This window comes from Colossoma macropomum, unplaced genomic scaffold (genome assembly GCF_904425465.1).
Source record: "Colossoma macropomum unplaced genomic scaffold, Colossoma_macropomum, whole genome shotgun sequence".
Lineage (NCBI taxonomy): Eukaryota > Metazoa > Chordata > Actinopteri > Characiformes > Serrasalmidae > Colossoma > Colossoma macropomum.
In genome coordinates, this window is record NW_023496044.1 from 92,687 (window position 1) to 119,928 (window position 27,242).

The window sequence follows — 27,242 nt, forward strand, 5'->3', positions numbered from 1 at the left end:
CAAAACTATCAGTAAAAACCATTATACAAAACAAAAAGAAAAAACAAAAACAAACAAACAAACAGATTTTCCAAAATTATTGTTAAAAAATGATTAAAAGCTACAGAGCAAATGGGACTCCTAACAACCATGCAAGACCTGGCACACCACCAAAGCTGTCCCCTTCAGAGAAACAGCACTTAATGCTTTCACCTTTTAGCTCCACTCTTACTTCAGATCTGAAAAAATCCACAGGGGTTTCTGTCCATCCATCCACTGTGAGAAGACAACTCAATGCTATGAGTCTGAAAGGATGTGTAGCTGTCAAGGAGCTGTTATTGACAAATCTGAAAAGACAAATCAAACAAAGAAGCTGGTTTTCTCTGAACAGCAGACTGACCTCTCCAGAGTCCAGACCTCAACAACGCTGACTTTGTTTGGAAAGACTTGAATTGTGAGAAACAGAAAATGCAAAACCACCTTCTAAGACTGAACTTTGGTGCTGTAATAAAGCTAAAGAGTTGATACACTAAGCACTGAAAAAATCCATTCATTCATTCATTCATTCATTATCTGAACTGCTTAATCTGCATGTCGCTAGAAGGCTGGACCCCCATTCTAAGTGAGGTAGGACTGTCATAGGACTGAGGAACAGGGAGGAGATGAGGTGGTGGTTAACCTTATCACAGGAGATGGAAGGTGATGTGAATTTATAGAATGTTGGATTGGAAGGAGTAGGGGTTTCAGACATGTTCCTCCTCCCAAACTTTAGTTGTTCTACAACTCTGCTTATGCAAAATAAAACATACAAATACATTCTTATGCTTTACTTATACATTTTCCAAACCTGCAGTAGTCATGCAATGTTTAACAGTTAATGCTGCATTTTCATTATAGTTGCTTCCCTCGCCAGTTGCTGAGGAAGTATCCATCCAGAAGCCCAGAGTTAAAATAAAATACATTCATCATCATTAACCACTTAATCCACGGTAGCAGTTGGGAGAGCAGAGAATCCCAGATGACCCCGCAACTTCCTCTTGCTCATTCCAGGGGACCCCGAGTCGCTCCCAGACCAACTTGGAGATATAATCCCTACAGCAGGTCCTAGAACGACCCCAGGGTCTCATCTCAGTAGGCCATGCCTGGTAAACCCCCACCGGGAGGCCCACCCCACAGTAATAAATATCTGCCCATTCAGCCTACAGTACTTTAGACCCACCCTTTTCTGTTTAAGTTATAAGGAGTGTTTCAGCCTGGAGTTCTTTTAGAATGCTTCACAATGAAGGGCAGCCAATCAAAGCAGAGGTTATTTACTTATCACTGTAGGTTTGGTACCACTGGTGTAGGATAAAGGCCCACTAATGCTTATAAGGCTCCCTTTATATGAGTTAACAGGGAGAAATTGTGTTCTTGTAGAGTTTTCAACTGTAGCTCCTGAATGGGCCCTTATTAACTCTTCTAAACCAAATAATGGTAGTAATGCACAAGTGAACAAATGCGGCATGACTATATTCAGGCCTGTCTCAGGGTGACTGCATCATTGAGTGTGTTATGTGGAAGAGGTTGAGCAATATGTCACTTACATGGTGCAAGATACACAAAATAACACAGCAAGAGTAGATTAGTGCTCTTGACTGTCTCTTCCTCAGTGACTTTCTTTGCTTTCTGTTTTTACTTACTTATTTATTTATGTTTCTCCTACTTACTATCTGCTTGTTTTAAACCTGGGGCACAAAGCTCAATGATAAGTCAAACATTTTCCTTTATTTAATGTACATAATATGTCTAAAATGTTTATTTTACATTGTATTCTTATGTATTAATGTGTCATTTAAACCATCTTCTCTAAAGGGCTTCATTAGCAGTGCTCTTTAAAAAGTGATGTATTATTATAACTTTTCTTCTTCCTATTCTTCTTACTGTTGGGTCTTGGATTGTTGTGTATGGTTTTGTTGGCTTTTCCTTTGATTTTAATGAGGTTAATGTCAAATAAAACTGTTCTTTTTATATCACTCTTTGGAGAGTTGATAAATATGTCCTTGCTTAATTTGCTAGGACTGCAGCTAAAAAGGTTTGAGAATCGCTTGAGCAGCCAGTTGAAACCAAGACTCAGAAGATACAATAGTCCTAGTGGACTTTGATTGGCATTCTTGTTTGGATAATCTGGCCCCACAACTCCTAATGGCCAGTTTCTTTTAAGATCTTCCTCTGACTGTGATTTGTCCTAATTATCGTGGCAAGCCCACTGCTCTGAGAACACCACCAACTTGTTTGTTTGATTTCTTCTTTTTTTTGCCTGTATTCTTTTCTCAGTAATTCTTGACAGGTACACATCATAATGTTAGATGGTGATGTCAAGGATGATGCCATCCTTTGGTGACCTAACCAAACTCAGCAAACAACAGCAAACACTGAGCTTCTTAGAGAAAAAGGGGAGGTAAGCCGGTATCCTGGTCATACCTCGACAGTGTCCCACTAGACATCCTCAGCCAAGCATCTTGTCAATTTTCTCGAGAACAAACTGAATTAACTTCACTGCCACATCTACTCACAGTAAGATCTATGAGATTTGCAGATTCTGCTTCATTGAAACCTAGTTAGGAACGAACACTTCGGACAACACTGGTCAACCAAGTAGCTTCTCTCTCAGTTAGCTGGATCACAACACAGAGGCTACCAGCAAGGCAAAGGGAAGTGGCTTTTTAATCCACAACTCATGGTGCACTGATGTTGAAATCATCAAGAAATCTTGCTCACCAGTTCCTCACAATCAAAAGGTCCCTTTAACCCTTTTATCAGTTTTGCTCACTGGTATCTCTATCTTGTCAGATGCTAATGCTGCACTGGACAAGATGTACATCTGTAAACAGAAAACCTGCTACCTGGCCTCACTTTCTGTGATGACTTTGACCACTGCAACCTTCAAAAAGCACTGATAAATATTCAATACGTGTCCTGTTCAACTAGAGGTGAGAGGACACTTGGTCATTGTGACACTATGATCTAGGATTCAAATAAATCTCTCCGTCGACCACATTTTGGCTAGTTTGACCATATATCTGTGCTTCTGCAGTCCTCACCAACAGAGAGGATGCAGTAATACAGAGCATGAATCTGACTTCAAAGACTGCTTTGAAATCACAGGTGGGTCCATCTTTAAAACACTCTCACATCTTTAAAACACTCTCAGAGGAACTTCCTTGCAAACACAGTTATGTTGTGACAATGTTGTGACAACCTGCTGTTTTGGTGCCCACAATATTGTCACAGCGTTGAAATGTAATTCCTCAAAAATTCCGAGAACGTTTTCTGACAACATTGTGTCAACGTAGTGGCAACATTGTCAGTGCAAGTTCCATTATGTAGCATATGGAGCTCCATGGAATTTTGATAAGTTGCCAATAAGTAGTCAAAATACCACATGGCAACCTTACTGAATAATGAGGCTGTGGCAATGTTGTGACAACATTGCTCAGACAACCTAAACAGCACCACCTTTGGACAACATTGTAGCAATGTTGTTAGAAAGTAGACAACATTGTTACAATGTTGTGTGTTTGATGGGTTGACAAAGATGGAGGATCAGTCAGTTGATCAACATGTCCCGTACATGGTGAAAGACACATATATACAAAAAAACAGCACACCAAAATCAATGTCCTCAATTGTCTTATCTTCTTTCTTTACTTCCTTGTTTACTTATTTGTCTTTATACTGCGTAAAACTGGGGTACAGACAAATCACAGTGATCAGACAAGTGAACCAGTTTTCTTTATTTGATTTTAATATTGATTTTAGATCAATACAGTTAATAGTTATTTTAAGCATAGTCTTACATATATGTATATGTATATGTATATGTATAAAATTATGATTCATCAACCATTAGTCACTAACAGAATAACAGTCACAGTCATCACAATGCATCACAAAAAACAATGCCAAAATCAATCAACACAATAAAAAATAAATGTGTGAAATTACATAAAAACAAAATATGCTGTATTTGCTGTTGTAACACCACATAAAAATACAGCATAACATTCCAACAGCGCCTATGAAAAAGGAAGAACTTGTGCATAAATGCACCTTTTCATATTTCACATTTTTTTTTGAGAAAGTACATTGGAGTACTTAAACCTTTATCCTGTTGGACATTGAAATAATATTTTCATAGCTACTGTGTCGAATGGCATGTAGATCAGGATTTCATCCTTGTGTGGTGCTGGTTTCAGTGATGGTAGTTGGAGAGAAATTAGCCTGGAAACCACCCAGCAGATTCGTGTACTTTTGCTTTACCTGGAAATAGACATTAAACAGCATCAGACAGTGTGTACAGTCAGGACAAAGTGAGATCAAATAAGCATTGTTCTTCCTGTATGAGTGTCCATGCTTAAGTACAAGAGATCCTGAACTATAAAAATATACAAAAATAAATAAATAAATATACAAATAAATAAATAAATACATCTTTAAAAAGTGTTATAAACAGTAACTGGGTAGCTGTGATATCAAAACTCCAAAGTATTGTGTAACTATTTTGGGTAAAATAGATATAAGTATCCCAACAGTCTAACTAAATGAAATGCCAAACAGGCATTACCTACTCAGCAGATAAAAGGCAAAGTACAACATTTCATATTTCGAAATATTATTTGGAGTAACAATTGGTAAGTTAAAAGAAACTCACTAAATTTCACTCTAATAGTGTATGTTTAACTAGGAAATTATTGGAGACACCTCGAATATGCTGTATAATAAGAGCATCTAGAAGGCTGGGTTGCAGCAGTGATGTGATTGGGTTTGATTTTGTTGTAGAGGTTTTCCAAGGTTAGATGAAATAAACCATCTTTTTGCTGCCAAAACTTTAGTTTTAAATCTGTTCTGCTCTCAGTTTTTGCCTGATTTACTAACTATTTTTTTTTCAATTCTCCTGCCCTAACAGAGAGTCAAGGTCGCAGTCTTGGTTTCAGTGATACATTTTTTTTCCAGGTTCTGTGCAATGAGGTCATAATTCAAGTCAATTTTCAATAATTTACAATCTTAAAAAATATTTTGATTGTACAGAGCTCTAATTACACACCACATTAATGGGTTTGGCTATACTAAAAGTTCTGCAGCAGAACCTTCTCCACCCACTTCACTTTGATAGGACAGTCCACCTCTTCACCTGCTTTTTTTGATAGGATAAGAACATCCACAGTAATAAAGGGGTACACCAATGAATGTTTTTTTTTCTTAGAAGCATATATTCAAGCCAAGAACCATTTATTATTTTGGAGAGCATATGGGAGTAAACTGAGTGATGGGGGAGTAGCTAGGTAGCACTACAAACTACAAATTTTTGTAGCTAATAGCTGTAGCCGCTACCCTTTTATGAAATCTAGCTAATAGCCGTGTAAGCTAATAGTAACTGTGTGTTAAAATGATTTTACAGCAAAGGAGGATTATGTTATTTTACCTAAAAATCTAGTTCCGCTGTGGAGCCACAACAGCTCTGAGCAGTGGAGAGATTATTTAGGGCTGATTCTCACCCCAAACACAGTCAGGGTCACTGATGAGAGTTTTTGAGGCTAAAGTGTTGCTGAAGTTTAATAGGACTCTGAATGTCTGTATCTTGCTGAAATGTTTAAATTGGAGCAGTTTTATTTCAACTGTTGACAATGATTTGCACAAAGTTGTTTGGCTTGTATTATTTTTGTTGATTTTTGTAAGAAAAAACCCAGAATTATTGACTTTGCCTTTAGTCTAAATTTTTGTTGGAAATCACGTCTTTGGTTGTGTAACTTTAATTGTTGGTTACACTTAAACTTTCTTTTTGGTATTTGCAGCTTTTCAATTGTTTCTTTCTGCCACATGATTAAATGCAGTGTCACACTATAAATTGGGCGTGTTTGGTGTGTCGGGTGGAGATTCACAAAAATTCTGACAATCACGCTTTGAAAGCAGCTAAAAAGAAGTGCAGTACTTTTCAAAAGTAGCTAAAAATTAGTGCAGTACTTTTCAAAAGTAGCTAAAAAGTAGCCACTACTTTATCTGGAAAAGTATCTAAATTGTAGCTGCTACAATGTTTGGGAAAGTAGCTACAAAGTAGCTAGCTACTAATTTTTCAGTAGCTATCCCAACCCTGAGAAAACTGCAGTCAGACGCATGAACATGTCTGAAGGTCAAGGTAGTTTACTGGTAGGATATGTAAAGCAGTAAGAGGGTCTCTCATATAGGAAGCTGGAACCAACTGCTTTTCAGTTAAAAACTCAATATGTTACACCTCACTGACGTCTTTACAAAAGACACAACTGTGCAGACCCTATAAGGCTACTCTGTGCTTTAGATAGAAAATATCAGATCATGTTACGCATTTGGGTGATGTTGTAAGGTCTAAGACGCCATCACAAATGTCATACAGCTTTCTCTGATGTCAGTGTGGAAGGTAGTTTGGTGATGGCTGACCTCATTACTGAGAACACAGTGGACGATGAAGATGAAGGTGCCCTGCTGAGAGATGAGGATCACAAAAATAATCTCCAGAGCCTTACTGTCGGCGGTGAAGAAACCCAGAATCCAGGGGCAGCCGAGGATGACAAACTGGGCCATGGTTTTAAAGAAAACAGTCCTACAGAGAGAAAAAGAGAGAGAGAGGTGAGTAAATGAACCTTTTGACCGTTTCTGTTCGTTTCTGTTTGGTTTAGAAATTTAGTTCAAACATTTCAGTACAGATTTAACATATTTATAATGATATTAAGAGCAAGTAGTTGGTAATTAACCAGCTATTCATTAATACTAGGGATGAATTAAATAATGCTTCATTTTTGTTGTGAGATCTCAAGAAAATTAATTAAAAATAAAATGAATAATTCATTTCTCTATCACTAGGAAACAATGTTTACCATGTTGTGATCATGACATGAATAACTGGGGATCTCAAGAAAACAAATAATAAACTTGGTGTAATGGGAAAATAAAATAAAGAAAATATTCCAATCCATGGCCATTTAGGACTTTCTTTAATATTGGACTTGTTTGTAATTCTTATTTCTTTCTTTTACAGTCAGTGCTGTCAAATATCAAATAACAAAACATTGTTTTTAATGAGCAAAATGTATTTTAGATCAAGTATCAAAGTCATAAAGTACAGTACGTAAAGTACAGCTCACTTAATATATACACAGTAGAATTTTACCTTTTTCATAATCTGTATTAAGTTTAATCTCAATATTTCAATATCTCAATCCTAATATCTGTCTATAACATAAGAATAAGTTTTGATAATAAACATAACCATGTATGATATTTATAACAAAAAACTAAATGCTTATGTTGTTACAGACACAAAGAAAGGCTGGTGAAGTTGTAGAGTGAATGTTACCTGGTTTGTTTTATTTGTGAAACTTGACTGTTCAGGTGAGTCAGAGAATATCCCAGGCTGATAGCAATCAAACTGAAGAGGATTGTGTTGGACTGCAAATGTAAACAGAATTAAGTTAGGATCAAGTTGAAACCTCTGGGGTTGATGAACTCATTCATATGTCAAAGTCAATGTTTCTGTATATGTCTCTCTATCTTTGCAAAGCAGAGTGCGGAATAGCGTTCATAGGGTTCTGCAGTGCAGAAATACGGTTCATTTCCTGGATCTGTAGAGTCGCCCTTACCATTCCGTCTTATCATGAGATCAGACGTGACCCACATCTGGAGTTATGAGCCTATGAAGAGGGGCTGAGATACATCCCATCTGCCTGTCACTGCGTGTAACTGGTGGATTAATGTGACTGTCTACATTTTGTGTAACTGACCAATGGACACTCAGGGAATCACTAAGGACTGACACATGATGTCAGAAACCTTTCATTCTTCAATAAATAAACAACAGAGAACACAACATGGTGTTCAAAGAGTTTATAGCTGCTGAATTTGTTGCAGCAGTTTTGGAATGTAGTAGTGAAGATAGCAGAACATTTTGTCATGAAACATATGAGTATCATGTAATATGCAAGTGCATTTAACGGAAAATTTAAGATGTGCAAAAATTGAGAAAATATCCTTAGACCTCAGAAGTTTAAGTGTTTCAAAAGTAATTTGTTAGTAATTTGAACATCTGAAGAGCATCTATTGGTGACTATCCAAAAAAAGAGTCTTGAACAAATGTACTCTGATTTAACTGTGACTGTGATAGGTAGGTTTATCAGCACTTACTGCAAGAATAAAAGAAACGGGACCCAGAAAACTCCACTTGACCTCTTTGTCCTGCTTAAGCCAGCATCTAAAGAGAGGAATGGGGGTGATAAATACTTGACTAATTGTAATGGGAAGATTTGTACTTTACAAATTAAACTTGAATGCTTTATTCTTAAAGTTGAATGTTTCTACATTTTCCCAGTTACATTTCCAAAAGGAAGACTATTACTTGTCATGATCTCATTTAGATTTGTATTAAAAAACTCAAAAATCAGGAGATTTTCCTTCTTTTCTTTCACCAATCTGTCTAATGTATTTACATTTGAATATGATGTTTTTATTAACACATCCAAACAAAAATGTTGGCTTTTGACTTTTATGTATCTGAATATGTTTAAATGCACATACTTTTTGACTTTCACTCACATGCATTCTTGACTCCACACTTCCACTTTTAGCTGAGCAAAACTTTAACAAATTACCAAGACTCTCAAGTACTTTGAGGTATAATTTCCAGTCTAATTTCTCTGCACTTTTTATAGTTTTGCTGACCGTTGAAGTCCAACCAAATTACACCTCAGAATACCTAATGAAACTAATCTGAATTCACAAAATTAATATTACTCTCCTCACTCACTTTTCACTGCCATATCCATCAGGTACCACTCCAGCAGACACGCCCACCACAAGCAAGGCGACCATGTACCCAATCACAGTTAAAATCTTCCAGTTAAGCAGCTTCTTCTGCTTTGATTTGGGACGTGACAGGTTCTTTACAGCAATGAAGAGCATCAGTGCCTCAATGAACATCCACACAAAAGCAGAGAGGAAGAGGAAGTGTAGAACACCTGCCATCACTGCACACGCCAACTGCAGAAAGAGAGGATTTAATACAGAAATGCAGTTAGCACTGCAACTTTACACTATTACAATATACAACATATTACTGTATCCTTAATTTTGGTGGGCCCATTTAGATGCTTTGTTGATATTTTTTGGTCTTTTAATTGCTTTAACCTAATACTCACTATAACACTATCCTGAACCTCAACCCTAAATATAAACCCATTTCTCACTCTAACCCAGTGGTGAAGGCAGAAATACGTTTTGGGTAGGCCTGTGAAAAAGTGGGGAGGTCAATGTATTTCCAAATGCGCTATATCATGCAATGTCATAATATCAGTCTATAGCCTTTTGCAAAAAGCAGTGAAGTCACCTATTCCACATCATGATGATAAAAAACTACAATAAAACTGTTTAAACATCATTATTTTCATGTGATTCCTACATTAGAATGTAGCAATCACATAAACAACACTTCAACAGCCTTCACTATAAAGCATACATCCACTTACCACAGGAACAACCTTCATCCAATGAGAACAAAAAGGCAGAATTAATTTTATTAGAATATTTTGTTGTTTATGAACAAACCCCCAGCTCAGGATCATAATGCACATTAAATAAATCATATGATACTCATCAGACTTTTTGACTTTAAAGGTGAATTTATGAAAAAAATGATGAAATGCCCCTGGATCCCAGATGTTTAAATGTTTCAAAAGCTAATAGCCCTATACAAAATCGCATAATATTGTTTTTTACATACATGTGTGAAAAATGTGTTCTGTGAAAACGTGCTCAGGTGAAAATAAATAAATAAATAAATAAGACGACATTCAGTTAATGCTACTTGTTTGTGTGATCACATGTTGTTTTTGGACACTTCACGTGTGAAGTATATGTGATTTTTTGTAAAAGTGTGCTACAATTAGTTTGTCTACAAACCCCAATTCCAGAACAGTTGGCACATTTTGTTCAATGCAATAAAAACAAGAATCTGTGATTTTCTTGAACCTTTATTAAACTGACAAAGGGACAAAGAAAAGATTTCCAGTGTGGTCACTGACCAACTTAATTGCACTTGAATATAAAATATAAAAAATGTGAATATAAAAAAATTAAAACCTGATGCCTGCAACACACTCAAAAAATTGGATAGAGGCATGTTTACCTCTTGCTTTATACAAGACTTAAGCTACTCAACAGCTTGTAGTGATTGTTGTCTTATTCTCTTTGTCATGATGCTCCATATATTTTAATAGTAAACAGATCTGGACTGCAGGAATGCCTTTCAAGTACATGCACTCTGTGTCTAAGAAGTCACATTGTTGTAGCACATTCAGAATGAGGCCTGGCATTGTCGTGCTCAAATAATCATGGACTTAGGGGAAAAATATGTCTTGATGGGCACTGATACATCGCCATACCATGACAGGCATTGGCTTTTGCACCTTTAACAGATAAAAGTCTGGATGGTTCCAAGATGAAAGGTGGGCTCATCTGACCACAGGACACATTTTCCTGGTCTTTTAGGCTGTCTGAGATGAGCTTGGGCCCAGAGAACTCGGCAGAGTTTCTACATAAAATTGATTTATGGCCTTGGATAACAAGGAAAGTTGTGTTACTTGATGCAGCGATGGACTGTGTTAAGCAACAATGGTGTTCTGAAGTACTCTTGAGCCCATGTAGCTATATTTAAGTTTCTTGTGTAGTGCCTTATGAGGGATCAAATTTCATGCACATTTAAAAGTGGGGTCCAGCCTTGCCCTACATGGACTGAGATTGTGTTTGAATCCCAAAATCTTTGCACATTATTACGTACGGTTGATGTTAAACGACCCAAATTTTTTGCAGTGTTGAGCAACATTCTTTCTGAACTGTTTGACAATTCTCTCACAAAGTTTGGCATAAAGTGGACGACACATCTTTGCTTGCAAAGACTGAGCCTTTTTTGGATTCTTCTTTTATAGCTTATCATGATACTCTTACCTGTTACCAATTCACCAGCTTATTGTGAAATGTTTCAAAACAGTGTAACAAGAATATTAAAACAGTGTATCCATAAACGTTTCCCTCCTATTTTGCCCCATCCCAACTTTTTTGGGTGTGTTACGGGCATCAAATTCAAAATTTGTTTATATTTACAAAATACAATAAAGATGGTCAGCCAAAACATTAAACATTATTTCTTTGTACTGTTTTTGATTAAATAAAGGTTCAAGAGAATGAACAACTCACAGATTCTTATTTTTATTTAATTTAACAAAATGTTCCAGAAATTAAGTTTGCATTAACAGTGGTGTATTTTCGCTTAATAACACTCAGGCAGGTACAATAACTTTGCATGTAAACCATCAGCCGTAGTCTTTACATTGTGTGTAAGTGCAAATTTTCACAGAAGGCAAAAGGTGATGGTGTGGTGATGGAAAACAATCATCTTCAGGCTTTAAGCACTTGCCCTTTGACACTGAATTAGTGTGTCTGGGCCCTAACCTTCACTTTAAACCTAACCCAAACCCAAAACCTAGCCATAAATATAACACTCATTCTGTATCTCAATTCAAGTAAAACCCTAACTTTAAACCAAACCCTAACCATCATTCTGATTCCCAAAACCCAAACCTATTCTTAACACTCACTGTAGAAACCCTACCCCAACCTCAATTCTATACATAATCTTTATGAAGATATCTAAATAAAACAGGACATAACCTAATATTTAGAATAATGATGAATAAACAGATTTCATTATCCGATGTGAGTGTCTGTAAATAATAACTTGCATGGTCTATTTTTCACAGACATTCACCTGATGAGGCTACAAATATGTAATAACATTTTCCTCTTGATGCTGTATGTAGGTAATGACACTCACCTTGAGAGGCTGTAAAGATTTGCTCTTCAGTAATATTTGTGTGAGGAGGAAGAAGAAGTGGGCCAACAACAGGCTTATACACAGTTGGATCCGGGCCGTGTTGATGACTCTTGGGTTGCTTCGACAGAGGGCAAAGGTCAACAGAGTCAACACCAAGAACACCAGCCCCAGTGCCTCGGCCACCATGCTGAACTCATCCAAACGATGGTCATTCTGAAATCAATATTTGATTACCAGTCAAATTAGGCATAAAAATAAAATAAAATTAAAAAAGATAAGTGTTTTCAAACTTATACAACAGACATCGGGGTGTCACTAGAGGTTGTGTTGGGGGGCTAAGCTTGTACTAGGGGTCTGGGGGCATTTTTTTAATGCTTTCTTCTTAATCACTAACCTCCATCAGCTCATGTAGCTTATTTGTCTCCCTCTTTTCCTGTGTTTAGCAATACCTTATTTTATTGAACTGAGACTTCAAAGATCAATCAATTCAATTTTCATTAATATATTTTTTGTCTTAACTGGTACAAATAATTCTCTGGCTGGCCTTCAATGGAGCTGTCACCTCTTACTTTCCATCTACAGCTTGTGGAATAGAGAGATATAAAATTGCTTTATGATCAGCACTATATGTCTCTTTCACTGACAATAACATCAATAATCACATAGTGTCATTATTTCCAAACACTGAGGAGAAATCTGAAAATAAAGAATATAAAGAACTGTTAATAACACTTTCTACTTCCTCTAATTGCTCACACTCTCGCTATGAAGTGAAGTTAAACTAGTTTGCTTGTTAGCATGCTAGGTAACATTTATATTTGCCTAAACGCTTTCCTTGGTTCTTTGCCTAAAAACCCAAAGTTTGCTAAATAAGAAGCAATTGAGTAAAAACTCAATAACCAGCTATACTGACCTTAATTTGCCACAAATCCATATTGTTGGGAATATCTTTACTCTGTAACTATGTACTGTTTCACACTGTGTATATTACATTTAAATAAACTTAATTTCTAATGTATATGTTAGTGAGCTATTAGTGAGCTATTATTAAAACTAAGAAACTGCTGATTACTTTGCAGTGCAAGTAAAATCAAAGACCCTCCCCCAGGTCTGTTATGATTGGCTTACATCAAGCCAGGGAATTCACTTTTCACATTACATTAGTAAATCTCTGGTAGCACAGCAGAGGCTCACCAGGTTGCACCCTGCTGTCACAGTGTGTTGTGAATGAGAATTAAGCATAGATGATTCGAACAAGAAATGTGCATTTATTTGGGAAGGTGGGCTAAAAACCCCATAAAGCCATAGAGATAGAGGGGTAGGGCGAAGTGTTAGGGCTACATGACCCTCCAGACGGAGGTTTTTCAGAGGCACACTCCAAACATTATGTGTTATGAGGAAAAAAAGAAAACACGGCAAGATGGCTGCGCGAGCAACCAAACAAACCCACAAATGTGAGAATTTTCTCCATTAAAAATTACAATAACTATTTTATTATCTTTTACTATACATTAAACTATATTTTATTATAGTTTAATGTTGTTTCTATGTATTATGGTCATTTTCTTCATAACAAGCATAAAAAGTCACTAATAGCATGCTAATGTTTTGGTAGCTAGCTAGCTAACTTTCCCGTTCCACCTTAAATAGTCCAGCAGTTCTGACACCTAAAGCACCAGAATGCAACTGCTGTACCATTTAAGATTTGAACAAGATGCTGGTGAATAGATTGGTCTCAGCTTCATATCACCAAAGACTTAGCGGTGGGCAATAATAAATAATTGTCTTATACCCCCCTCTTTGAAAGCATATGATGCCCGAAATTTAACTAAAGCCCAGCAGTGAGGAGCTGAAATTTACCCTCCTCTGCGATCACTGAAGACGGGCTGGGTTGCCTACAGAGCAGCACTAGTAGCTGTTAATGAAGCAATGTTTTTTTGTTTTTTTTATTGTGTGTTTTTTTTTTTATTTGAGGGTCCCATTTCGTAGGGCAAGATTTCAACCACTACCCCTTGTAACTCAGTTCCAAGGGGTTAGTGTGACACTCAAAAACAAGGCAGGAGAAGAAATGGGATTGGGCCTTACACAGTAACATTGATATCTATACCTGAGTTCCACAGCACTTAAACAGTAACATGGGTATGCATATCTGAGTTGTACCACATTTACACTCAAATACACATACACACACATTCATACCCACATACGATCAAACAAATATACATTCAAGATCTTTTAAAAGTGCAGAGTGCAAAAGCCAGTTAGCAGGTAGCAAAACTGAATAAGATGATAAAATAGACAGTACACTGTGTCAGGTAAGACAGACCTTTTTTAAAAAACTTTTCTAAAGTTCTAGTCTGAGAGGAGTAGCTGAAACAGGTGTTGCATCAAAGTAATGTGTAATGATTGATGCAAACAATGTTGCTGCAAATAAACACTATTGGGACTGATTACATAAGATTTTTTTCCTGGCTGTCTACATACGGCTAGTTGATTATCCTGTTGACAAATGATCAAAGATAAGGTTTGTTTAAGGACAGATGTACTATTAAAAATGGTGGAATGTGTGATCCCCCTCCACCTGACTTGAACATGAAATTAAAGAAATTAATCCACATCATTAACTGACCTTTCAGTGTTTTGGTATTCAGTTCAGATACCTATGAATTTTTTTGGCCCCACTTTATATTAAGTGTCTCTAATAACTGTGTAGTTACATGTGAACAACATATGCAACAACAATGAAACTACTAATGATTTAGTCACTGTAACAGATAGTTGTATATCAACTTCAGTTTTGCATCATCAAATTACACAAGTGTATCTTAATAGTTGTAACAGCCTATTCTCTCTCATGTAATTACACAAGTGTAATAACATAAATGTAGTTACATTTGTAATCAGACTGAAACAACAGTTTTTTTTTGTTTTTTTTTGTTTTTTTCCAGCAGTAAAAGAAAATATCTATAGAATATATTAACACATTCCTGACATTTAGCCAGCATTTATGTTGCTAGTGCTGTGACTGTAACCAGTTTCAGCTTTGAACCATTCTGTATGTATATGCGACAGTACAGCAGATGACCCCTTATCTTAAAATGTAACTTTTATGACATTAATTAAATGTGTTGCATTTCCATTTGGAGAGTTTGACTTACTGTGATAACAGAGTCTAACTTGGCTGCAAGCCAGCTACATTGCACTGTGATAAAGGAGATGAACTAGACTGTGTGCTGGGACACTTTGGAAGGAAACTGTGATTTTCCCATTCATGTTCACTTTAAGGCTTTTATAGAATAGAGACAAAATAAAATTTGATAAAATATACTAATGTTTAATAAGTCATTTAATTCATCATCAGTAATAATCACAATAAACAGTTCTTCGACTGAGTCATGTAACTAATTATCAGCTATGCTTCACATTTAACAATTAAGGATTGTTTTGTACATACTGTACAAGTAATGGAGAATTTAGTTTATATATTTCAGCCAAGAAAAATGTATAAATGTTTCATAATCATATATTTGCCTGCTTTCTGTGTGGTGAAATGACCATGTACAGTAGCTTGTTGTAAACTTGAGTTGTTTTGGTAAGAGACATGGCCTATATCCAGGTGAAAAACACCTCTGTTTACCTCAGATGGTTTGGTCTGCATGATGAGAGCGAAGGTTGACAGGTGATCACAGGAGCAGACAGAATGAGTGATGTTGCTCTTTATGAGTGTACATCCATCTGTGACCCAGTCAGTTTCTTTCCAGTAGACGCAGGAGGGAGTAACATGGAGATTAAACACCTGAACAAGGGACAAAGTGAAAAAATAAATAAATAAATAAAAAAAAATGACTTTAAACTAGACACTTTGAAGCTTTTGCTTACATTTTATATGGATTTGCCACAAGTTTTCTTAATTTACATAGTGAAAATAAGTAAACACACATCTTCTACAGAAAACATTCTGCAAATGTATTTGCCAATTTTAAGACTGAAAAAAAAAACATAAAATATAAAATGTGGCATTCATTTTACACATCACATTTTATTTATTTATTCATTTATTATTTGTTTTAACATTCTAATTTCAGTAAATAAACAATGTGTTCATTGTAGAGGATGTGTTAAATATTTGAGAATATCTGAGAAAATAAAAAATGACCAGGGACATTCAAACTTTTGCATAGGACTGTGTAATAAAATATTTGTTCAGTTGATATGTAATATACAGTAAAGTAGACATTTACATGATGAATGGAATATGTCTTTTATGGACGATGGCCTGGTGTTGTTTTATAAACACCTGTTTTTTTCAGTCTATAGTTTGTTCAGCATATTAATTTACTTTCATGAAGTGAAAAGTGAAAAGGATTATGTATGTTTTTAGTATTTCAGTAGATGGTGATAAATGCTTGAGTGCCAATAAATGTGTCCAGAACTTTATATATGGATATTTTTACAGTATTTTGATTTATAACCATGGTTTGCTATCAGTTCATCAAAATAGAGATGAATGACTCACCGCAGTGTGCCTCAGGGTGAAATTAACTGGTTTGGTGAGGTTTGTGTTGTTGGTTCTGGGGAGCGTGGCTGAAACCACAGTGGACATCATATGTTTCATTGTGTTGGTAGTTGTACTGAACAGGCTGGAATTTGACATGTTGGTGTAGCTCATGAACGCTACAGCAGCGTGCCCTGAAACACAGATTAAACACCACACGATAACTGTACCACATTGTTTATCCTTTCATTGCATTTATTTTGTTTTGCTAAAACTGGAGCTACAATATATGTTTTTGTAAAGCTTTCATTTAGAGACTTTAACACTACAGAAAGGACAAAAAGAAGAACTGTTGCAAAACTGTTGAGTCCAGACTATAATATCATTGACTGTACTTGGGATTAGTTGAATTGAGAGAATCAGAAAATGTAAACAACTTCTAAGACTGAACAAGAGAAAGAAAATTTAAAGCAAGTCTCTTGAACAGACTTTAATGGATTAAGACAAAGTATGGACAGACTAAACACTGAATACTTGTACATAATGGTGAATTTAATTAGAAATTAAATAACTAAAGGAGAGCACAGTATTGTATATATGTGAATGCTCAGGCTGCCCCATATTCTGTTATTTAATTAATAAAAAATGTTGAATTTTTATATTGTAGTCTTATCAGATTTTCATTAAAGTCACATCAATATATAAAGAGATTTCAATAAAAGAAATAACACATGCAACACTTAAGTAATCTAACATTAAGTGTCTTTGTTGGCAAAACTGTGTGAACCTCTGCTTTCAATGACTGTTGTGGCCCCCTTGAGCAGCAATGACTTCAACCAAATCCTTTCTGTAACTGTTGATGAACCGACAAGAAACTTGATCCATTATTTCTTACAAAATTACTGCAACTCCATAATGTTGGTGAGGTTTCTTGCATGAACACCTCATCTTAGGTCCTGGACTTTGACTCAGTCATTCCAAAATGCAAAATTTTTTTCTAGACTAACTGGTGTTTTTAGTGTCATTGTCTTTCTGCAGAACCCAACTTCTACTGAGGTTAAGTTCATAGATGGAAGCCCTTACATTCTCCTGTAGACTTTCTTGAGACAACCCTGAATTTACTGCTTCATCAAATGCTGCCAACACTGTGTTTCAATATTTGAATAAGGTTTCTATGATGTAATGCAGTGTTACATTACATTTCTCATTTAAGCCATAAAGATCCATCCACACAACATTATTTCAGTGATCTTCTGGTTCATCCAAGTGGTCTTTAAGAAACTTTAATTAGGCAGCAATGTTCTTCCTGGAGAGTAGCTTACGTCAGGCTATCATTTTAAACATACTGTGATTTTTTCAATATTTGCCTAATGGTGGACTCATGGACTCATGACATTAGCTAGTGTAAGAGAGACCTGCAGATCCTTAGGTGTTACTTAGATGGTACTTTTTTTTTGATCTTTCAGAATATCACACACCATATCGACAAAAATATTGGGATACACCTCAGTTCAGTGTTTAATTCGGTCCCAGTGCCACAGGTTCATAAAATCCTAGCCGTGCAGTCTGCCATTACAAACACTTGTCAATAAATGGGTCATTCTAAAGAACTGAATTTGAATAAGCTACTGTAATAGGATGCCACTGTTGCAGGAGGTCAGTTTGCAACATTGCTTCCCTCCCAGATATTCCACAATCAACTGTGAGTTGTATTATTGAAAGTGGAACCATTTAGGAATCACAGCACCAAGCCACAAAGTATCAGACCACATAAAGTTACACAGTGGGTTGTCAAGTACTGAGGAGCATAGTGCATGAAAGTCACCAACGCTTTGCTGCAGAGTTCCAAACCTCCTCTGGGATTAACAACAGCACAAAAACTGTGGGCATGGGTTTCCATGCTCATGCAGCTGCATGCAAGCCTTACATCACCAAGCACAAAAATGCCAAGCGTCAGATGGAGTGGTGTAAAGCACAGCACCACTGGACTCTGGAGCAGAGGATACGTATCCTGTGGAGTGACAAATCACACTTCTCTATCAGGCAGTCTGATGGACGGGTCTGGGTTTGGCGAATGCCAGCAGAACATTACCTGCCTGACTGCACTGTGGCAACTGTAAAGTTTGGTGGAGGAGGGATGATGCTATGGGATTGTTTTTCAGGGGTTGGTCTAGAACCCTTAGTCCCAGTGAAGGGAAATCTTAATGCTTCAGCAGACCAAGACATTTTGGACAATTGTATGCTTCCAACTCTGTGGGAACAGTTTGGGGAAGAACCTTTTCTGTTCCAGCATGACTGAGCCCCAGTGCACAAAGCAAGGTCCATTAAGGCCTGGCTGGGTGAGTTTGTCCTCCATCTTTCTTTTTAATGAAAAAGAAACTAGAAGCAATGGGGGATGTAGAGGGCTGGATGAAGCCTTATTCTAGGGCCACCTGAATGTAGATATCAAGGGCTTTTTGTTCTTCCTGTGTCAGCGGGTAGACTCGTGCTTTGGGGAAAATGGGATTTTCGACCAGATCGATAGCACAGTCGTAGGATCTATGCAGGGGTAATTTGGTGGCATTTTTCTTGTTGAAAACTTCCTTTAGATCAGAACACTCTGAGGGAATCTCAACAAGAGTGTCAGCGTTGGGGCTTTCAATAGATGTGGACAAAAGGGATATGAATGGAGTGATTAAACAAGAATGGGCACAATTGTCTGACCATTTGGTAATGGTGTGTTTGGGCCAAGAAATTACAGGATTATGTTTTTCTAACCATGGAAGTCCTAAAATGATTTCATATTCTGATTGGTGTAGAACTAAAAAGGACAGAGTTTCCTTGTGACAGGCACTGATCTGTAGCTCCACAGGGTGCGTGACTTGGGAGATGGTGCCTAAACCCACTGGTCCTCCATCCAATGCTGCCACTTTTAGTTGAGTCTCAAGTGACTTCACTGGTATCTGCAGCTGTTCCACGAGTTTGGCGTGAATGAAGTTTCCCTCCGCTCCCGAGTCGCTCAGAGCTGAAATGATAAGAGAATGGGGATGACAGTATATAATTGCGTTCAACATTACAAATTTAGAAACCAACCCCTTTATGAACTCCACATGTTGTCCAGGGGTCGGCGCCTTAGTTTTTTATGGGCAGGTTCAGCACTCATGAACTTGGTGTCCCGCCTTGCCACAGTACAAACAAAGATGGTTCTGCAAACGGTGCTGCCTTTCTTCTGGAGATAGCCGCGAAGAATCACGTTGCATGGGTTCTGTGGTTTCTGGGTGCTCTGGCAGAACCCTTCCCTAAGGCAATCCCCTTCTCTGATCACGTGTAGCCTTCGATCTTGAGCGAGAGTGCAACAAGTGATCCAATTTAATAGCTAACGTAATTGGTTGAGAGTCAGATCATCGTCCTTACTAGCAAGTTCGTTTAAGAGTTCAGGATTCAAGCCTTGGCGAAACATCACTAATAACAGCCCCTAATTCCACCCGCTGCTCCCTGGCGTAGCTTACATAACAATTCACCACTTACTTTCCCTTCATAAGAATGATCGAACACAATCTTGAATTGTGTGATGAATTGGGCATATGCCATGTGGTGAATCACAGTCCAACTAGCTGTGGCCCATTCTAAGGCTTTTCCAGTTAAATGGGATACAAGAAAAGATATCTTAGCTTGATCTGAGCTCGGAAGGGAATTTTGAAAACACTGAGCATTGTAGCAAAAAATCCCTACATTTATCCAGATCCCCCTTGAACTTATCCAGTTTACTCACTGGGAAAGCTGCCCCTGCGTGATCCGCTGCCGTGGTGGTAGGCATTGGATTAACTGCGGAATCTATGAGACTCATATTTTTTAGTTGTCCTGTCAAACCTTTAAAACTCGTGACCAATTGGGCCAACTGAGCTTGTTGTTCCGCCTGTTGTCGAGCTAGGGATTCTACGAAATGGGTAACTCTGGACAGTACTTGTTGGTGATGAACCAAAAGTTGCCCTTGGTCGGTGAGAGCCTTATGAAATGCTTCCTGTTCCGCCGTCTGCATAGTAGGCGAGGTATTCTGTGACACTGCAACAGAATACAGATGCTCACGGTGTAAAAAGGCGAAAGGTGTTTTAATGGAATTAGGCAAAAGCGGAGTCAAAAAACAAGCACGGGTCAAAGCCAAACAGCATATACAAAACACAACGATGATCATATCACCATGTGAACAAAACCAAGGGGCAAGACAAAAGGGCAAGTCGAAAAACAGTCCAGAAGCTCAAAAACACAGAACATCAAAATCACAGGCAACAGTATCCAAAAGGGGTAAGGCAAAAAGGCAGAGTCGAGAAAGCAAAACAAAAGGTCAAATACACAGCAGACAAGTGATCAGAAATAACGTTCAGTAAGTTCAAAAAGAAGCAATACCTCGAACTGAACTTCACTAAAGCCCAGGCTTATAAACTATCCTGTCCTGATCATATGATCATAGGCACAGGTGCAAATAGTACTCTGGAGAACGAAAGCGCTGATAGGAGCGCGAGATATTGTCAGAAGTCATGTGACCCCCCTGAGGATTGTAAGCATTGGAGTCCGTCGCATTCTCTGAGTCAGAGGGAAGTAGCCCAGTCATGTGATCCTCCTGAGAGTTCTGGGTAATGAAGTCCATATCATCCCGTGATACTGGCAAATGAGTGACACTGACAGTGGATCAGTGAAATAATCTCCTTTAAAAAAACTGATCATTTTAGAAGTTCACATACTTTTGCCAACAATATACATAATGGTGTATCCACTAATGTTGGATCACAATACTTGCTTATGCTATTAATTACATTAGGATTCTCCTTTTCTATTGTTATGACTTAAATGAAGATTTGATCACATTGTAGGTCACTTTCATGCAGAAATGCACAAAATGCTGAAGGAATCACAGACTTTCAGGCAGCACTGTACTTAATTTAAAAGAACGAGATAATAATAATAATTATAATAGTAATAATAATAATAATAATAATAATAATTAAGAGATTGGTACCAATGTCACTAACAGTGATCATACCTTGATTCTTCTTGCTTTTAGAAATTCCAATGAGATCAATGTCCATTTTAGCATCTGGTGTTTCAAGCTGAGGGATTTCCGTCAGGGAACAACTTGGTCCAATTTCAAAAACACGAGCCTCTAATGGAGAAACATAAGGTAGGTAAGTGGGATTATATCCATATATGCAGAGTGTTCTGATGATCAAAGTGCAAGTAATGCTTTCACAATTTATTGCAAGCCTGTGTGGTTGTAGTTACCTATAGTTTTAAGAGAGATGCTAACAGAAGAGTTGGTCTCTACATTCCTCACCAAAGTAGACATCAGTTTGTCAGTGGCTTTCAGTATGTTATTGAAAGAGGACACTAGTTCATCTTGGTTTGTTTTTCCAACAAGCAAACTGTTTGGTTGTGTAATAAGAAACTCCAATTTGTCCTCTACAACCTGTTCAACAATCAGACAGAAGCTGAAGTTCATACACAAAAAAAACACAGTGCATTTACATGTTCTTAATAATTCAATCATAATTGAGATTTCTGCAGTTTCTGCAGTGACTAAGAAATCCAATAAAGAGATCTGGATTTTAGCTCAGTAATCAGATTTCTCAGTGCCTGTAAACTCTTACTCTGATTTCTTTCAGATTTCAGATGATGGTACTGGAAATAAGCAAGCAGCATTGACAGAAGGCAGCAAAACACATTTGAACATTAAAAATGTAAATATTCTTCATATTCTAGATGATGTATATTCATATTCTCAGGTAAAGTGTTGCTATGCGCTATGAAGTATGAGTATTACGTTATGCCACATCTACTTCTGTGAGTTTATTGGCTGGTTGTAAAGCAGAAATCTGATTACTGTCTGACTCATGTAGATGCAAAGTTTTCCCATTATCTGATTAAGTGCATGTAAACAGATTGATCGGATTAATGACAACATCTGATTTTCTGCAGTTATCGCATTATAAAATGCATGTAAATGCACTCACTGTCATGCTATTAGCTTTTAACTCATAAAGACATTTAAGTCATAAACATGCGTAAAACAGTATTTAGAGAGCAGTCAGAGGCATCTGAGTAATAGTTTACTGCTAACCTACCTATCAGGTCCAACAAACTACTTACTTCCTTTGGTAACACTTCAGTAGTGATGTTGTCAATCTGACTCAGGAGGTTTTTTGTACACTCTTGGCTGGCATTAGCCTAAAAAAAACAATATAAACACTTTGAACTTTTCACAGTTAGCTATGGCTATTAAGAGGTTTAAAGAAGTGTGCTTCTCAGTAACATGTGTGTCCTGACCTTGCAAGCTTCAGAAACCTTGATATTCAGATCTGAAATAAACAGAGTTTGTTAAGAGAAGAGCACCTGGCACAACCTTGAAAACCATACTGAACTGCAGAAATCTTCAGATGATATCTGAGTAAGATATGTAATGACCTGACACAGTTCAAGTATTCATGATAATAATGCATTTCAAACAAGCTCTGAACATTTTAAGGGTGTACAGTCATACAAACACGCCCTTAATTTATGAAGCACTCTAGGGCCACTGGGTTGGCTGGCTCCTCATAAAATAAATAACAGGCTACCTGATACATGATGTACTTTTTGGCAAGGCTTATAATGGGAAACTCATAGTACAACACAGATAATTTAATCCATAAGTAACCACCGTAAGTTGTCTGGCCAAGTCTGACCTCTTAAATTTAGTTTTGAATAAAACACTACTAGGTGTATACAGCTGCACAAAACAAAATGCCTCCATGTTGAAATGGTGGAAGATCTAAAGACAGAGGGTTGGTCTGAACCACGGCGCATGGATTCGCTGTAACAGTGGGTGGGGTCCCGACGGGACTTGACGAACACAGCAGTTGAAGCCACTTATAGCTTAAACGTGTGCCATTCTGATGGTTCAGGTTACTTGGGGCAGCCTCATAGACAGCCTGAGGAGGCAGTTTAATGAGTGCGTTTGACTCCGTCAAAGAGAGTGTCAGCACAGAAGGAAGCTAAATCTGATCGCTTCTATAAAGAACATGCTGGGGCTTCAAGGAGTTTCCCTTGGAGATCTGTGATAGCTTAGCACTGGATGTGTTCAGTCAGGCAGTGAGGCCAGTAAAGCTCCAGCAGCAGTCGCGGCTCACAAACCCAACTGGCCTGGAGGAGGCTTTATGGAGGGCAGAAGAGGTGGAAGTGATTTTCAGGGAATATGCAGGCCACAGTCAGGTTCGTCATGGTGCAGCAGCACACTGCAGTGATAGTGAGCATAAGAATGAGGTGACATGCCAAGTGGCAACAGAGTGGCTGGTGTGCTGGAAATGCAGGAAAACCTGGGGCACCGCACCAGACAATACAGTGAGCCTAAGCCGGCGGGGAAACGGAAGCAGAGAGTTGGGGCTCCAGTGCACACAAACAGTGTCGGTTCCCCAGCAGCTTCAGAATCCCTTTAACGTCCCTCAGTGGCCCAAAAGGGCTGTGACACCTCAACAGCTGCAGCAGAGACCTTTGAATAGTCCAGACTCTTTGCAGAAACCCTGCCAAGCTCCCTGGTGGCACCAGGGTGGCTACAAAGCCTCAGCAGCTTTGGAATGCCCATTCCTCAGGAACTCAGGCAGACTGTCACCCTGATGGCCACAGCGAATGGCCCAGAGGCCAACCCTTTGAAAAGTCAAAAAACACGTCAGGAAAAAGCAAAAAAGGCACGGGAAGTCAGCGATACAAAGAATGCTCAGTATGCAACTGGAAATGTTGGGAATAATTCACAATTGACTAAACTAAAGCCCAGGCATACATAATACCTAACTGATTGCAAGTAACACTAACATGTAAGACATTAGAACTCAGGGGATGTAGAGCATAGAAAAGAGAATCCATTGGCTGATGGAGATGAGGACGGAGACATAGGTTCCACCATAGACTTATGGGAGTTGTAATGCTCTTCACAGTCCATGGATAATACAAAATCTGCTGGTTGCAAGGAACAGACAGAAGGAGCATCCTCAGCAGTAGTCGTGACAGTACTCCCCCAAAGAGTCCAGTATGGCCAATGGACAAGGACAACCACAACAACCACAAACCACACTGCTGGGGATGTCACTGAGACCACTGGTACCAACAAGGTGCTGGACAGTCGAAAACCTCAGAGCATGGCCTCTGGGATGTCTGACAATGGGACCCCTATAGGAAATGACCGACTGACTCCTGTGATGACTGCTGGGACAAGAGACAGGCTTCTCGGGGTGCAGGCAATGGAAATTCTCAACCAGACCAGGATCACGGATGTCCTGGGCTGTCACCCAACTACATTGCTCTGGTCCATAACCCTTCTATTCTACCAGGTATTGTAGATGACCTCCTCTCCACTTGCAGTCCAGCAACCTACAAACAGCCTAAACCAGGGCCCCATCCATGACCACAAGCTGCGGCAGCTTGTCGGGTGTAGCCTCATCCAACAGACCTGGAACAACAGGCTTGAGGAGGGAAACATGAAATGTACATGAAACACGATAATGGCTTGGCAGATCAAGCTGAGAAGAAACTTCATAAACTCTTTCCAAAATTCGGAATGGGTTAATTTACTTACTACAACCCCCCTCAAACCTGAAGTCCTGACTTGACAGCCACACATGGTCTCCTGGCTGGTAGAGGGGACTGTCACTCCTGTACCATGATGGATGATGGTCAGCCTGGAACCTTGTTTCTCTTAAGCATGTCCTTAATTCACTGATTCACTGATAGAAGTGCAGATCTCCTCACTCCTTGCCATCCACTCATCCACTGCCGAGATGTCAGTGATGATAGCCGTCCATGGCATAATCGGGGGTTGATAACCAAACATGCACTGGAAGGTGTTATACCTGTGGCAGAGCTAGAAAGAGAATTCTGTGCCATCTCTGCCCATGACAGTAAACGTGACCAATTGTCTGTTTGACTCGGGGTGAGAACCAGAAGTGTGACTGACATTGAATCCGATATGTTCAAAGAATGCAGACCAGACTTGAGAAGTAAATTGGGGCCCACGATCAAACAGTATATCTTCAGGGATACCAAAAAACTAAACACATGGTTAAATAATGCCTCAGCTGCAGTAAATAATTCGCCGCAGCAGTAAAGAGAGAGCTGACAGCATTTAAAGAGACTGAATTCCCTCCCTGGAGGGATCCTTGATTTTGTTCTTTTGTGAGTTATAATAAAATCGACCCAGTGCCATCCTGAACTGAATATTTCTTGAACTCGTGTCATCTCTCCCGGCAAACGCCCCACAATTGTTAACTTTGTTCTGTCAACAGGTGCTTTTCCAAATGCTTTCAAAACTGCATTGGTAAAATCTATACAAAAATAAATAAATAAATAAATAAAAAGTAGCATGGGTCCTTTCATACTTCATAATGTTCTATTTCTATTTCAAACCTCCTTTTTAAGTTTTAATCAGCATTCTGTTATAACCATAGTACTGAGACAGCACTGGTTTGTGTTGTCAGTGGCTTCAAGCTTACTGATGATGTACAAAATCCTTCTACTTAGGTCTTAATGGATCTTAGTTAGCTTTTAATACTGTTTTAATGCTGTTGATGTTTTAATGCTGTGGGTTCTTTAGTAAGGAAAAAGGTTCTATATAGAACCATGAATACTCAAAGAACCCTTTGCATGATTAAAGAGTTCTTTGCATCATTAGTTCTTCTTCAACATGATAGAGAATGTGATGTAGATGATTCTATATAGAACCTTTTTGAAAAGGGCTCTATATAGCACCAAAAAGGGTTCTTCTGTTGTTACAATGTCAATCTTATAACAGTAGAACGAATATTGGTTCTTTGTTTTCTATATAGAACCATCTGTAGCAGTTTCTCCATCAATCTGAAGAATCCTTACATGATGCAAAAAATCATGCAATCAATCTTTAATCATGCAAAGGGTTCTTTGAGTGTTCATGGTTCTGTACAGAACTACAGGCACGGCGATTCGTGGCTTATTGCTTTAAAAATGTATTCTATGATGGCACTAAAGGAATTATGTATGTAATCAACCCCACCCCCATTTTTAATGAGGATTTGTTTTACAAAAAACAGGTTTGATGCTGAGTGGATGGACATGAGCTATAAGGTTTCGTGTACCTGCCTATTGAAAATCAGAACCAAAAGCAATGAGAACCATTAGATACCAGCTATGCCAGTATTCTCAGGTTACACAGGTCACCAAAAGTATGTTTACCATGTTGAACACCTGAATTCAGTTAAAAAAAGACCTTACCACTGGTAGTGGTGTAACTACTTCCTTGGTTTACCCAGAAGGCCCAGCGCCCAGGGACATTCACATTGCTTGTTGTATTGAGCATTGAAACGTCATCCTGGTTGCTGCTGGCTGACTTCAGAATCTGAAAGCTGTGTTTGAAGGTGTCGTATCCAGCCTGGGCAGAAAACACTTTTAGAACAGAGAATACAGACAAAAGGATTTATGTCAAGGAGGTTATGCTTAGAGCACTTTACCTCCACATACTGACTTGTTGGATCAATGGGACCGTAATTTATCAACATAAAGGAAAGAGTCCCTCTGGAAGTCAAAACCACTTGAAATGATGCCTTTTAAAAGGAAAAAATATATATCCATTAAATATACATTCTCTTCTGACAGCAAGGTAAATAGAAATAAAAAGCCAAGCCAGCAAAGGCTAATTAACCTAATTTGCCTGCTGGCTGACTTTCTCAGAAAACTGAGACCAGGGGCAAAGAAACACTAAGCTCAAGAACAAGAACAACAAATTTGCCACCAAAGATGCCATGTTCTATGTTGTTTACATCTAGATGTAAATATCAAGGAAAAAAAGTTGACACTTTGATCTTTTGATCTAAAACCTAAATGTCTTCAGTCTATATCAAAAACAAA

At 38.1% G+C, this 27,242-nt stretch overlaps 1 protein-coding gene across 1 annotated transcript; it reads right to left on the minus strand.

Moving 5' to 3' along the window:
* Positions 1-4,050: 4,050 nt before the first annotated feature.
* Positions 4,051-26,893, minus strand: LOC118804403 (adhesion G protein-coupled receptor E3-like). Its single transcript, XM_036564909.1, has 14 exons — positions 26,846-26,893; positions 26,610-26,766; positions 22,662-22,693; positions 22,485-22,562; positions 21,621-21,804; positions 21,382-21,501; positions 16,386-16,558; positions 15,507-15,665; positions 11,870-12,082; positions 8,789-9,021; positions 8,170-8,236; positions 7,346-7,437; positions 6,430-6,592; positions 4,051-4,278 (listed from the first exon to the last, which is right to left on the minus strand). The coding sequence occupies exons 1-14, from the start codon at positions 26,891-26,893 to the stop codon at positions 4,189-4,191; spliced, it is 1,809 nt and encodes a 602-aa protein (XP_036420802.1). The 3' UTR covers positions 4,051-4,188.
* Positions 26,894-27,242: the final 349 nt, after the last annotated feature.

What these genes read in the sequence shown, in the direction of transcription:
- LOC118804403 (XM_036564909.1), bottom strand. Translation starts at nt 26,893, where the DNA reads ATGTTGATAAATTACGGTCCCATTGATCCAACAAGTCAGTATGTGGAG. An exon ending in AGGTTTCTGAAGCTTGCAAG is followed by an intron (nt 22,563 to 22,661) that starts GTCAGGACACAC and finishes TGTTTTTTTTAG; the next exon opens with GCTAATGCCAGCCAAGAGTG. An exon ending in CATCTCTCTTAAAACTATAG is followed by an intron (nt 21,502 to 21,620) that starts GTAACTACAACC and finishes TTTCTCCATTAG; the next exon opens with AGGCTCGTGTTTTTGAAATT.